Source organism: Trachypithecus francoisi, unplaced genomic scaffold (genome assembly GCF_009764315.1).
Source record: "Trachypithecus francoisi isolate TF-2019V2 unplaced genomic scaffold, Tfra_2.0 Lachesis_group19, whole genome shotgun sequence".
Taxonomy (NCBI): domain Eukaryota; kingdom Metazoa; phylum Chordata; class Mammalia; order Primates; family Cercopithecidae; genus Trachypithecus; species Trachypithecus francoisi.
The window spans coordinates 9,581,707-9,594,528 of record NW_022681464.1 but is presented as its reverse complement, the minus strand read 5'-3'; the positions used below and the strand labels follow the sequence as shown (position 1 = coordinate 9,594,528).

Below are 12,822 nucleotides of genomic sequence, written 5' to 3'. Positions count from 1 at the left end.
GGTATTACTGAGAATCTGTCATGTGCCAGGCATTGAACCAGGTACCACTGGAGTAAGCAGACAGGAGTGTGGGTCCTCACTCCAAGTGCAGCCATGCCAGCCCTGGAATGACCAATTAGGGGCTTGTAGACGATAGAGTAATAAACCTCTTCCTTGTCTAGGCCACTGTTGTTTTGGGGTTTTCTATTACTTGCAGCCAAACTGCATCCTATTTATATAGAAGGCAAGTGAGCTTTCACCGGCTGCTCTGGTTTCTTTTTTCTTTTTTTTTTTTTTTCTTTTTTGAGACAGAGTCTCACGCTGTTGACCAGGCTGGAGTGCAGTGGAGCGACCTCGGCTCACTGCAACCGCCCCCTCCCAAGTTCAAGCGATTCTCCTGCCTCAGCCTCCTGAGTAGCTGGGACTGCAGGCACCCACCACAACACCGGCTAATTTTTGTATTTTTTTTTTTTTTTTTTTTAGTAAAGACAGGGTTTCACCATGTTGGCCAGGCTGGTCTCCAACTCCTGACCTCAGGCGATTTGCCCGCCTTGGCCTCCCAAAGTGCTGGGATTACAGGTGTGAGCCACCCCACCCAGCCCTGCTGTCTAGTTTCTTAATGGAGTAGAGGCAAGATTACCAAAACACAGTGAGAATGTGGGAGGGATGTGGAGGTTTGAGTGGAAAAGGCATGAAATTATCACTACAGAAAGGGAAAGAGTGATCTTATTAGAGAAACATAGTAAAATGGCTGGGCAATTATGAGTTCTGTCTTGAGTTTCCAGAAATAAATACTTAAAGAATCCAAATTTTAAATACTTTACATGAATGACATGCACCACATTCTTCATTATATAAAACACTGGGCCAGATGAGATGGCTCACGCCTGTAATTCCAGCACTTTGGGAGGCCAAGGCGGGCAGATCACCTGAGGTTGGGAGTTCGAGACCAGCCTAACCAACATGGAGAAACCCCATCTCTACTACAAATCCAAAATTAGCCAGGCATGGTGGCACATGCCTGTAATCCCAGGGACTTGCGAAGCTGAGGCAGGAGAATCGCTTGAACCCAGGAGGCGGAGGCTGCAGTGAGCCGAGATCGTGCTATTGCACTCCAGCCTGGGAAACAAGAGCAAAACTCTGTCTCAAAAAAAAGAAAAGAAAAGAAAACTCTGGAAATTACATAAATGCCAAACAGTGACAGAATAGTTGTATCACTTACAAAACTTTTCTAAATAATTGTTAGGAAAAGTAGATAGCAATATATAAAATAAAGTTACAATTTTTTTTTTTTGAGATATAGTCTGGTTCTGTCGCTCAGGCTGGAGTGCAATGATGCGATCCTGGCTCACTGCAACCTTCGCCTCCTTGGTTCAAACGATTCTCCGGTCTCAGCCTCCCAAGTAGCTGGGTACAGGTGCCTACCACCATGCCCGGCTAATTTGTGTGTGTGTGTGTGTGTTTGTTTGTTTTGAGACAGAGTCTCACTCTGTCGCCCAGGCTAGAGTACAGTGCTGGAATCTTGGCTCACTGCAACCTCCGCCTCCCAGGTTCAAGTGATTCTCCTGCCTCAGCCTCTCGAGTAGCTGGGACTACAGGCGCCCGCCACCATGCCCAGCTAATTTTTGTATTTTCAGTAGAGACAGGGTTTCACCATATTGGCCAGGCTGGTCTTGCACTCCGGACCTTGTGATCCGCCTGCCTCAGCCTACCAAAATGCTGGGATTACAGGCGTGAGCCACTGCGCTTGGCCAATTTTTGTATTTTTTTTAGTAGAGACGAGATTTCACCATGTTGGCCAGGCTGGTCTCAAACTCCTGACCTCAAGTGACCCACCCGACTCAGCCTCCCAAAGTGCTGGGATTACAGGCGTGAGCCACCGTGCCCAGCCAAAGTTACGATATTTTAATTAAAGCAGTAGAATACAAGATAGTACAGATACTATAGGATTATAATTATGCATGGAGGAAAAAGGTTGGGAAAGCACCAAATCACTAATAATATATATTTTAATAACCTTAATTTTATGTTAATATTTAAAACTATTGGCCAAGCACAGTAGCTCATGCCTGTAATCCCAACACTTTGGGAGGCCAAGGCAGGCAGATTGCTTGAGCTCAGGAGTTTGAGACCAGCCTGGGCAACATGGTGAAATAGCGTTTCTACAAAAAATACAAAAAGTAACCAGGCGTGGTGGCATGTGCCTGGGATCGCAGCTACTTGGGAAGACTGCTTGAGCCCAGGAATTTAAGGCTGCAGTGAGCTGTGATCACACCACTGCACTCTAGCCTGAGTGAGAGAGCAAGACTCTGTGTCAAAAATAAATATTTAAATTAAATAAAAACTATTGTTTTAAAATTTCATGTTGAGATTCATCTTGAGTAGCTAATAATCTCTTAGAGGTGAGATGTCGTGTGTCTGTCTCTCTGTGAGCCCACAGCAGCTACCACAAAGCTGGCACTCAGACTTCACATAGACATTTGCTGAGTTGAACTGCCTGAGATTATGTGGGGAATGGAGAAGAAGTTCCTGTCTTCAACAAGTTGCTGTGTTTTCTCTGTTGGTCACAAAGTCTCTCACCAGAAGGTGAGCCCCACGTGTACGGGCTTTGTGCTACACCCCTTCTTGAGTATAGGGCTTCTGAAGAAGCCAGAGCCCATCCTTGACGATATTATTCTCCTCATGCAAGACTACCAGCCAGTCATAGCAGAACAGGTTCTTTGAAAGGGTGGAACAGGCCAGGCGCGGTGGCTCACACCTGTAATCCCAGCACTTTGGGAGGCCAAGACGGGCAGATCACCTGAGGTCAGGAGTTCCAGACCAGCCTGCCCAACATGGCAAAACCCTCATCTCTACTAAAAACACAAAAAATTAGTCGGGCATGGTGGCGCGTGCCTGTAATCCCAGCCACTTGGGATGCTGAGGCAGGAGAATCACTTGAACCTGGGAGGTGGAGGTTGCAGTGAGCCAAGATCTCGCAACTGCACTCCAGCGTGGGCAACAACAGTGAAACTCCATCTCAAAAAAAAAAAGGAGGGGGTGGTGGAATGACACTTCCCACAAAAGGGAGTGTAAAGACAGAGATTTTACCCCATTTGCTGCCACATGTCTTTCTCACTGTTGCTTCATTTATTCACTCATTCCTTCTGATACCTGTTGAGTCTGTGACTTTGCCCAGATACCTGGCTGGGTGCTGGGATTACAGTGCTGAACAAGTCAAGCACACCTCGTGGAGCTTACAGTCTGATGGGAAGCAGATGAGAGAGGTGATGATAATATCACGAATGTGCCTTATGCTGGGGGCACAGGATGCCTCGAGAACAGGCAGCAGCAACAAGTTAATTGGTTAGTTGGAATGAGAGTTCATTATTTGGTAATTGACCCATAGCTGCTGTGGTAGAGTAAGTGATGGGGAGATAGCAGGTGAGGTTGCATCAGGCAGGTTGTAGGCCATGGTCAGACTTTTGGACTCCGAATGCAATGGGAAGTCACTGGAGGAATTTAAGCAGAGGAATGACATGACCTGATTTGTTTTTAAGATCGCTTTAGTGGCCGGACATGGTGGCTCACGCCTAGAATCCTAGCACCACTTTGGGAGGCTGAGGCAGATAGATCACTTGAGGTCAGGAGTCCAAGACCAGCCTGGCCAACATGGTGAAACTTCGTCTCTACTAAAAATACAAAATTTAGCTGGGTGTGGTGGTGGCCGCCTGTAACCCCAGCTGTTCGGGAGGCTGAGGCAGGAAAATCACTTGAACCCAGGAGGCAGATGTTGCAGTGAGCCAAGATCGTGCCATCGCACTCCAGCCTGGGCAACGGAGCAAGAGTCTATCTAAAAAAAAAAAAAAAAAAAAAAAGGAAGGAAGGAAAGAAGAGAGACAGAAGGAAGGAAGGGAAGGAAGGCAGGCTTTAGGGGACATGAGATCTGGAAAACAGTGGCTCCAACTTAAGAGAGCACTAAAGGGAAGCTCAGGATGACAGCTGTGCAGCAGACCCAGAAAATAACCAGTCCAGATTGGAACAGAGGATGGAGGGCTCCAGGAAGGGGATCTCCATAGGAGGATGCAGGTAGAAATGATTTTTATAAATACTTGATATGCTGGTGCATGAAAAAAATGAGAGAGATAAAGAAGAGGGCTACAATCAAGATAGCCTACAATAAAGGTAGTAAATGCCACCAAGAAAAAAAAAAGGCAAATAGAAAGTTCAGGAAAAGCAAGAATAGAGATGTGATTATGATGTACTTAGCTTTGAATAAAACAATCTATATGCTGTGACAATGTAAACAGTGATTATTTGGTTCAAAACAGTGCTATTTATTTTTAATTATTCAGGGAAAATACACACATCTACTTATCTATTGAGAGACTTACAACAAATGGTGTTTAACACTGGGGAATCCAAGTGAAGGTTGTATGTGAATTCTTTATACCCTTGAGATTTCTGTAACTTTTAAATTCTAAATAAAAAACTAAAACTAGTAATATAATTATATAGGGAAGCAGAAGTGGTGATATAAAAGAGCTAAATCCTCCATTGTAGTAGTAAATCAGTGCATAATGTTCAAAATTGCTCTATCAAGAAAGAGAAGTATAATCACATTATTTTATATCATTTTATGAAGTGGTGGTAACCACTAGAAGAAAGAGCTAAGAGTTTCTACATAAAGATGTTGAGAAAAGCTGGAGGCAAATGGGGTAGGTGAAGAAAAAATACTGTTTTTCACCACAAGGCTTTTAGAAATATTGGGATTTTTTTCTTTTTCTTTTTTTTTTTTGAGACAGTCTCACTCTATCGCCCAGGCTGAAATGCAATGGCACAATCTGAGCTCACTGCAACATCCACCACCTGGGCTCAAACCATCCTCCCATCTCAGCTCCCGAGTAGCTGGGACTACAGGTGCGTCCCACCCATGCCTGGCTAATTTTTGTGTTTTTGGTAGAGACAGGGTTTCGCCATGTTACCCAGGCTGGTCTCGAACTCCTGGGCTCAAGCAATCTGCCCACCTCAGCCTCCCAAAGTTCTGGGATTACAGGTACCACCATGCCCAGCCAATATTTGGATTTTTAAAGTATGTGCTTTAGTTACTTTGATTTTAAAACAAAAACAAAAACAAACCTTTACGTTAACTTTTCTCATCCAAAAAGGCTCTATGTCCAGATTTTGTTTTAGGTATTTTTTTATGCTTTTTTTTTTTTTTTTTTTTTGAAATGAAGTCTCACTCTGTCTCCCATGTTGGGGTGCAGGGGCACCATCTCAGCTCACTGCAACCTCTGCCTCCCAGGTTCAAGTGATTCTCCTGCCTCAGCCTCCAGAGCAGCTGGGATTACAGGCACCCACCACCATGCCCAGCTAATTTTGTATTTTTAGTAGAGACAGGGTTTCACTATGTTGGCCAGGCTGGTCTCAAAGTCCTGAGCTCAGGTGATCCGCTCACCTCGGCTTCCCAAAGTGCTGGGATTACAGGCGTGAGCCACCGCGTCAAGCCGTTTCATGCATCTTGTATGTATTTCTTTTTTAAAATCTGACCAATGGATTCATGTCACATGTTAATGTATTACAATAAGAATTTTTTTATTTTCTTTAAAAAATAGGTCCTATGCCTCTCTTATTAAATGTTTAAGATAAACAAGATAAAAGGTTTTTGACGGCCGGGCGCAGTGGCTCACGCCTGTAATTCCAGCACTTTAGGAGGCTGAGGTGGGTGGATCACTTGAGGTCAGGAGTTTGAGACCAGCTTAGCCAACATAGTGAAACCCCGTCTCTACTAAAAATACAAAAACTAGCCAGGTGTGGTGGCACATGCCTGTAATCCCAGCTACTTGGGAGGCTGAGGTAGGAGAGTCGCTTGAACCCGGGAGGCGGAGGTTGCAATGAGCCGAGATTGTGCCATTGCACTCCAGCCTGGGCGACAGAGTGAGACTCTATCTCAAAAAAAAAAAAAAAAGGTTTTTTGACAATTATTTTAAAGCTAGCTCCCTCCTGCTGCTCTATGAAGAATGTATGGGAGAGTAGGTAATTGTTCATTACTCTATCTTTCTATCTTGCCTTTTGCCACTAGGAAAGACAATAATAAATAGCCCTCCTGGTATGTTTCTAGGGACCAGATTGTCAAATTAAATTTGGCCTAAAGCCACCTCCATAAATAGCAAGCCACAGCCTAACTTAGTGTGTAAACAAACCGTAACCTAACTAAGAGTATATTCTTGTAACAAGTAGCTGGGTCTCTGCCAATCATAACAGGGGAGCTTTCAGCCAATCCCAGGCTGGAGACTGCCCAGTCAAGTCCAAATAAGGCAACCACCCAGCTGTAACCAATCAGACTATTTCTGTATCACCTCCTTTTTCTGTCTGTAAGTATTGCCTGCCCACTTTTGCCTTGTGGAGGTCTCAGAACCTTTACTGGTTCAGGGTGCTGCCTGACTCATGAATACTTTCTTTGCTCAGATAAACTCTGCTAAATTTAACTAGTGTGAAGTTTTTCTTTTCATAAAATCCAAGAGAGTATTTAAAATAACAGCAACAACCTAAACATTGTACAAAATACACTATGGGGTCAGCATGGAGAGCCTGTGGTGTTAACCTGTATTCTTTATTTATTTATTTTTTAAAGCAGCCTCCTATATTTATCTAGAGCACTGTACAGTCAGCTCTCCATATCTGCATCCATGGATTCAATCAACCACAGATGAAAAATAATCCCAAAATTAAAAAATAAAAATATAACAATTAAAAAATACGAATAAAAAAATACAGTGTAAACAACTATTTACATATCATTAACATTGTATTAGGTATTATAAGCAATTTGGAGAATATTTAAAGTATACAGGAAGATGTGTGTAGGTTATATGTGTGTAGGCCAGGCATAGTGGCTTACACCTCTTTTTTTTTGAGATAGAGTCTCACTGTGTCACCCAGGCTGGAGTGCAGTGGCATGATCTCAGCTCACTGCAAGCTCTGCCTCCCAAGTTCATACCATTCTCCTGCCTCAGTCTCCTGAGTAGCTGGGACTACAGGCGACCGCCACCACGCCTGGCTAATTTTTTTGTATTTTTAGTAGAGACAGGGTTTCACCGTGTTAGCCAGGATGGTCTCGATCTCCTGACCTCGTGATCTGCCTGCCTCGGCCTCCCAAAGTGTTGGGATTACAGGCGTGAGCCACCGCACCCGGCCAGCTTACACCTCTTATTCCAGCACTTTGGGAGGCCAAGGCAAGAGGACAGCTTGAGGCCAGGAGTGTGAAACCAGCCTGGCCAATGTAGCAAGACCCAATCTCTATTTTGAAAAAGAAAAAAGAAAAGAAAGGATTTGAATGTCCATGAATTTTGGTACCTGCAAGGGAGTCCTAGAACCAATCCCCTGCAGATACCAAGAGATGACTGTATAGAGAAAAGCCATTGAGCAAAGCCGGATGCAACATCACTTCAAACTCTGCTAAGGCTCCAGAATGACAAGATTCCAATCTGGTCAAAGGTTTGGATGAGAGAGACAGCCCCGTGCTGACAGCAGGGCAATGAGCCAGTTCAGACAGCCCCAAGATTCGCCCTAGTCAATCCCAGGCAGAGAGAAGCCCTGCCCACTACAGGAACACGGTTGCTGAAACAGCAGTTAGGAAGCTGGTCTACACCAAGAACCTTGGGAATCAGGAAGGTCCAGGAAAAATAAGTATCTACAGGAGGTTCAGGGACGATTTGGACCTCACACCCAAGTGAGGAGGCTGGAAATCCCCAGGGGTGAGAGAACACTGCTTTCATCTACCCCTTCCGGAACAGGTCCTACTGTCACCCGTGCACACCCATATCTGAAGGACACTGGTGTCTGATCATCCCAAAACTGGAATTTCTCTCATTGTGGCCTAGCTGTTTCCCTGGATCTTTGGAAATCATGGTCACTGTCTTATTCTGACAAGGTACAATCAAAGTTAACCAAGAGAAATTATACAGCACTGCTTAACCAAAGTGCCACAAAGAAGGTATACACAGGGAAGGGTGGGAGAGAAACAACACACAGGTGTGCACCAATAGCAGGCGAATTCACCTGGGGCCAATCCTAGTTTCATTCATTGATTTTAAAATGATTTTTAGAGACCCTGTCTCCTTAGTAGCTGGGACTACAGGTGCATGCCAGCTCCAATCCCAGTTTTAAACACTGATTATTCTCTTTCGAAGCAGATTCATCGAAGGTTTCCTTAAATAAACATTTTCATGAAGCATTTAAATACGTTCATTTATGAAGTGTGTGTTGACTCATACCTTTTCAGGAACATGTACAAACATGTTTGAACACGGTCCTCTCACCTTCCTTGGAATGTCCCTCTCTTGGGGCTGTGATAGCTCTTTCCTGTTTGTATCCGTTCATCCTTTTTCTATTTCTCTGTCCCCTTTTTCCTCCTTCATCAATAGAGGCATTCACTAAGAGAGCTTCTTTGTGGACTTCCGATCTCTTCATTCTTTCTCCTTGAATAACCATCACTCACTTCTTTCACTTGTCACCTCTGCTGCTGATAATAACAGCTGGCAACTATAGGTGCTCTCTGTGTGTAAAGTATGGTACTAAACTCTCAAGTTTAATCCTCCCAACAGTCCTATGGAGTAGACACTGTTATTATCCCCATTTTTGTGTACGGAAAAACTGAGGTTTGTGGGTGGAAGCAGGCTGCCCAGGGTCACCTAGCTAGTAAGGGGCAGAACTGGATTCAAACCCGGGCAGCCCACCTCAGAGGCTTCATGCTGTTAGGTGAGCTCTCAAAACTGGACATCCTTCCCAAGGTGCGGGGCCATCTCCACCGGCCCCTCAAACCCAGCATGTCACCCACCAGACATTAGAGAGTCCTCACTGACATGTTTGTACTGGCTGTGAAGATATTAAAATACTACAAACTCTGCAGCCTGGAACCCTGTCTTCACCCTGTCACCCTCTCCACTAAGACCTTCCCATATCCAGCATCCCTGGCATGGGGCTGAGAGGTGGAGGCTGGTGGGAAGGGGCTTAGCACCCTCCTGGCCTTGGTCTTGCCAGTGCTACAACTATGGCTAAATACTGAGGATTGTGTTGTTAGGTTGGGTTTGTTTGTTTGTTTGTTTTTGAGACAAGGTTTCACTCTGTCATCCAGGCTGGAGTGCAGTGATGTGATCATAGCTCACTGCAACCTCAAACTCCTGGCCTCAAGCAATCCTCTTGCCTCAGCCTCCCAAATAGCTGTATCTACAGGCACGCACCACCATGCACAGCTAATTTTTAAGATTTTTCTGTAGAGATGGAGTCTGGTTATGTTGTCCAGGGTGGTCTCAAACTCCTGGCCTCAAGCAATCCTCCTACCTCGGCCTCCCAAAGTGCTGGGATTACAGGCATGAGCCACTGTGCCTGAACTACATACTATTAGTATCACGTCTGCCTCCTTCTCCTTCTGTCTCCACAAACCAGTTCCTCTGCTGACTTCCTTATTTCTGGGGCCCACATCTCATTCTCCAGATTGCATTATACAGAGCCTTTTTCCCACAGTGCCTGCCCTGGGACTCCACCGTCCTCCATTCTACCTGAAAAACTCGCAAGCCTCCTGTGAGAGCCAGCTGTGGTGCCCTTGGTTGCTCTGTGAGGCTGCCACCACCCTGCACCCTAGGGGTGAGCAGTGCCCCAGGAGGACCTCACAAACTCCAGTGAACGGACTCACAGGCAGAGTCTAAACTGTGTCCCTGAGGTCCCCAGGCAGGTTTCTCTACCCTGCAGCCCACGTAGGGTAGAGGGACCATCTAGGCAGCTATGAAGCTACCTGGGTGGGAGGCAAGCAGGAGCCTAGGTAAGGAGTCAGGGCCCCTTGGCAGCTGCGGGCAATTTTGAGTTGTGCGGCCTCCTGATCTTGTCTTAAAGGGATGAGGACAGCTCCTCTGAATGAGGGGACATGGACCTTGAGGGGCACCTGGGGAGTGAGAGGACAGAGGGAAGAGGACTGGACAGAGGAGGGGGACAGGCAGACCTGCTTCTTCCAGGCTGGGCTGACCCTACCGGGCTGGGGTACCCCCTCCAGCTCATAGGGTCTCCCACACCATCAGACCACTGTGGGACCTGGAACGGATGGGCTGGGGCAATGGCTTGGGGAGGGGACTCAGGAAACAGGGCTGTCGGACAGGGCAAGCTCCAGCAAAGGGAAGCCCTCTACGCTGTATGTTTCCTGAAAAAGAAGATCCCGGGGTGCAGCTGCTGCTGTCAACCCGGCAAAGCTCACAAGCCCCCACACCAGATCCCCAAATCCTCTCATGGCTCAGCTCCAGGGGCCGGCAGAGACTCTTCCCTGGACCGGTCTCGCCTCCCTAAGGGTCTCTGCTTCGCTTGTGAGAGGAGAGGTTAATGTCCTGACTCTAAGGTGTCTCGGCGGCTCTCTGCGTTCTCAGGAGCACGTGCTGCTGGGGGCGCGGGCGGCAGAGGGTGGGCCCTGGAGTCCGAGCCCCCGAGACTCGCGGGCACGCGCGCTGGCCTCCCGCCCGGGCCGGGTCGCGAGCCCCGCGATCCGCTGTCGGCCCCGCAACTTACCCAAAAGTTTCCCTTGAACAGTGAGCGCGTCATCGCGGCGACAGTGGGGGCGCAGAGGACAGCCGGGCCGCAGGTGGCACCGCGTGGGGAGGCCTGACTGCCACTGCCCGTGGCCCCGCAGGCTCAACTTTGGCGTTCCACACTCGCGCAGGGAAGCCGCCCCCGGGTCCTAAACCACTCCCGATTGCGATAGCCGCCGTCTGCGCTCTGCGCTCCCCGCGCGGGACCTGGGCGGGACCCGTGGCGCTCATCCGGCGAGGGGCTGCAGCCAGCGCCGGGACCCAGGCCCATTTAAAGCCCCACAGCGTCAGCCACGATCGATATATCAGCCCGAAGCTAGCTGCCTCCTCCTGGAAGCCTTTGAGGACTGGAAATAACTGGTCCTGGCTTGGGCTCCTGCCCACAAGACCCCCTGGACCAAATGAAATCCAGGCTCTGCGGGGTGATAGAAGGGATCTGATCAGATGGTGGTCGCGAGGACCCGGTGTAAGCTCTAGAAGGCCTGGGAGCCCACAAGCCCGCAGTTGCTAAAGGTGTAGACGCCTTGGCGTCACGGCGGGTCACAGTGGGCCCCGCCGGCACCTGCTACAGATCTGGCCCTGGGGCACGTTTCATTTTTTATTTTACTTTTTGATGTTGCAGTTGTTTTTAATGAATGGGGTCACGTTTTAGTCTAAACTGTCACGGAGAGGTCATCGCTGCTGTTTCCCCTTGACTTTAGTCACTTTGTGGTGTCCTAACAGGACCTCCAGGAGCTTAGCCTCTCCCTGACTCCCTTTCCATTCTCAGGAGGCAAGACCCTTCCCTGCCCATTCCACTCCAGCAAGAGGGGCCCAAGATTCCTTCTTCTCCCTCCACTCTTCCACCCTCACAAATAAAACCCCTCTCTGCATTGTATTAGATTGGTACAAAAGTAATTGTGGTTTTTGCCATTACTTTTAATAGTAATGCAGGCCTTATGACAAAGTACTCCCTGGTATGACAGGCCCCAAGCCCAACCTGAGGCCCAGAGGGGTTGAATGACTTGCCCAAGATCACAGTTTATTTAAGGGATGAAGAGCTCAAGGTTAGAGCTCTGCCCTTCTAAACAGAGGCAAAGACAGACATCCTTCCTGGGGCAGATCCATCCTGGACAGAGGAATACGTGCTCAAGGAGGGGAGGATAAAGGTCAAGGTTGCCAAGACTGGCACCAGCCCAGCCTGGAGAAGCAAGCATTCACTCCTGGAGCAGGTTCTAGTTACAACCAGATACAGTGAAAGGGCAATTGCTAGAGTGATGTGAAGCACCTCGAAAAAGTTCTGCTACATAATACTGCCGCCAGCGCCACTCAGATGAACTCCCAATAAAGTCATCCACAACTGCAAAAACGGAGAGGTGGCTTCCAGCCACCAAGCATCTCCAAGGGATGCATTCATTTACCTACTTGCTCATATCCTTTGAAAGCAGTGAGGTTAGAAGGAAGGCAGAGAAGCCTGGCAGAACCATCAAGGGGCAGCAGAGGACATGGTAGGCAGCAGGAATCTTGGCTTAACTGCAGGGGTAAGAAATGGCACTAACTGGAGACACAGAAGCGGGAGAGTTGGAGACACCACTAAGGTTTTTCCTAGAAGTTTTAAATATTCTGGAAAATAGTTTAGATGCAATTCTAATTGTCACATTTTCATGTTTAATACATGTATAATTGTTAAGTTATTAGAACGTTTCACAAGCGCTCACAGTACATTGTGCTTGATTTTCGCGACTCAGACCCTAAGCTCCCTGAATTTTAACTCGCTTCCGCCATCTGGTGACAAAGTTTGTAATTGTAAATGGTCATCCTCGCTGCTGGAAAATATTCTTCATTCCTCAAACATTTAAGTTCATCTCTGGGGCAGGTATTGTGAGTAAAAAGACAAAGTGTGTGCTATATCCAAGGGGTATATTTAGGATATTTTACTAACTTCTATGGTTTGAATGTTGCCCACTCCAAGAATTCTTGTTGAAACTTAATCTGAAATGAGACAATTTTGAAAGAGGTAGGGTCTTTAAGAGGCGATTGGGTCACAAGGACCACTAGTACCATTCATGGATTAATGGGTTAGTAGATTAATGGATTATCAGGGGATGAAACCAGTGGCTTTATACTTTACAAGAAGAGGAATAGATGGTTGGGTGCAGTGGCTCATGCCTCCCAAAGTAATCCCCGCACTTTGGGAGGCTGAGGCAGGTGGATTGCCTGAGGTCAGGAGTTCAAGACCAGGCAGGCCAACATGATGTAACCCCATCTCTATTAAAAATACAAAATTAGCTGGGTGTGGTGGCACAGGCCTGTA

General features: G+C 47.2%; 1 protein-coding gene across 2 annotated transcripts in view; it reads right to left on the bottom strand.

Annotated features, from left to right (window-relative positions):
- PSTPIP2 (proline-serine-threonine phosphatase interacting protein 2) overlaps positions 1-10,701 on the bottom strand; it is a 101,560-nt gene extending 90,859 nt beyond the window's left edge. Inside the window, exon 1 of one of the 2 annotated variants that reach the window (XM_033177852.1) lies at positions 10,510-10,701. In XM_033177852.1, the coding sequence (XP_033033743.1) occupies positions 10,510-10,542 (33 nt within the window). In that variant the 5' untranslated portion in view covers positions 10,543-10,701. The remainder of the gene's footprint in view (positions 1-10,509) is intronic. The other variant, XM_033177851.1, reaches the window with a different exon arrangement.
- Positions 10,702-12,822: the final 2,121 nt, after the last annotated feature.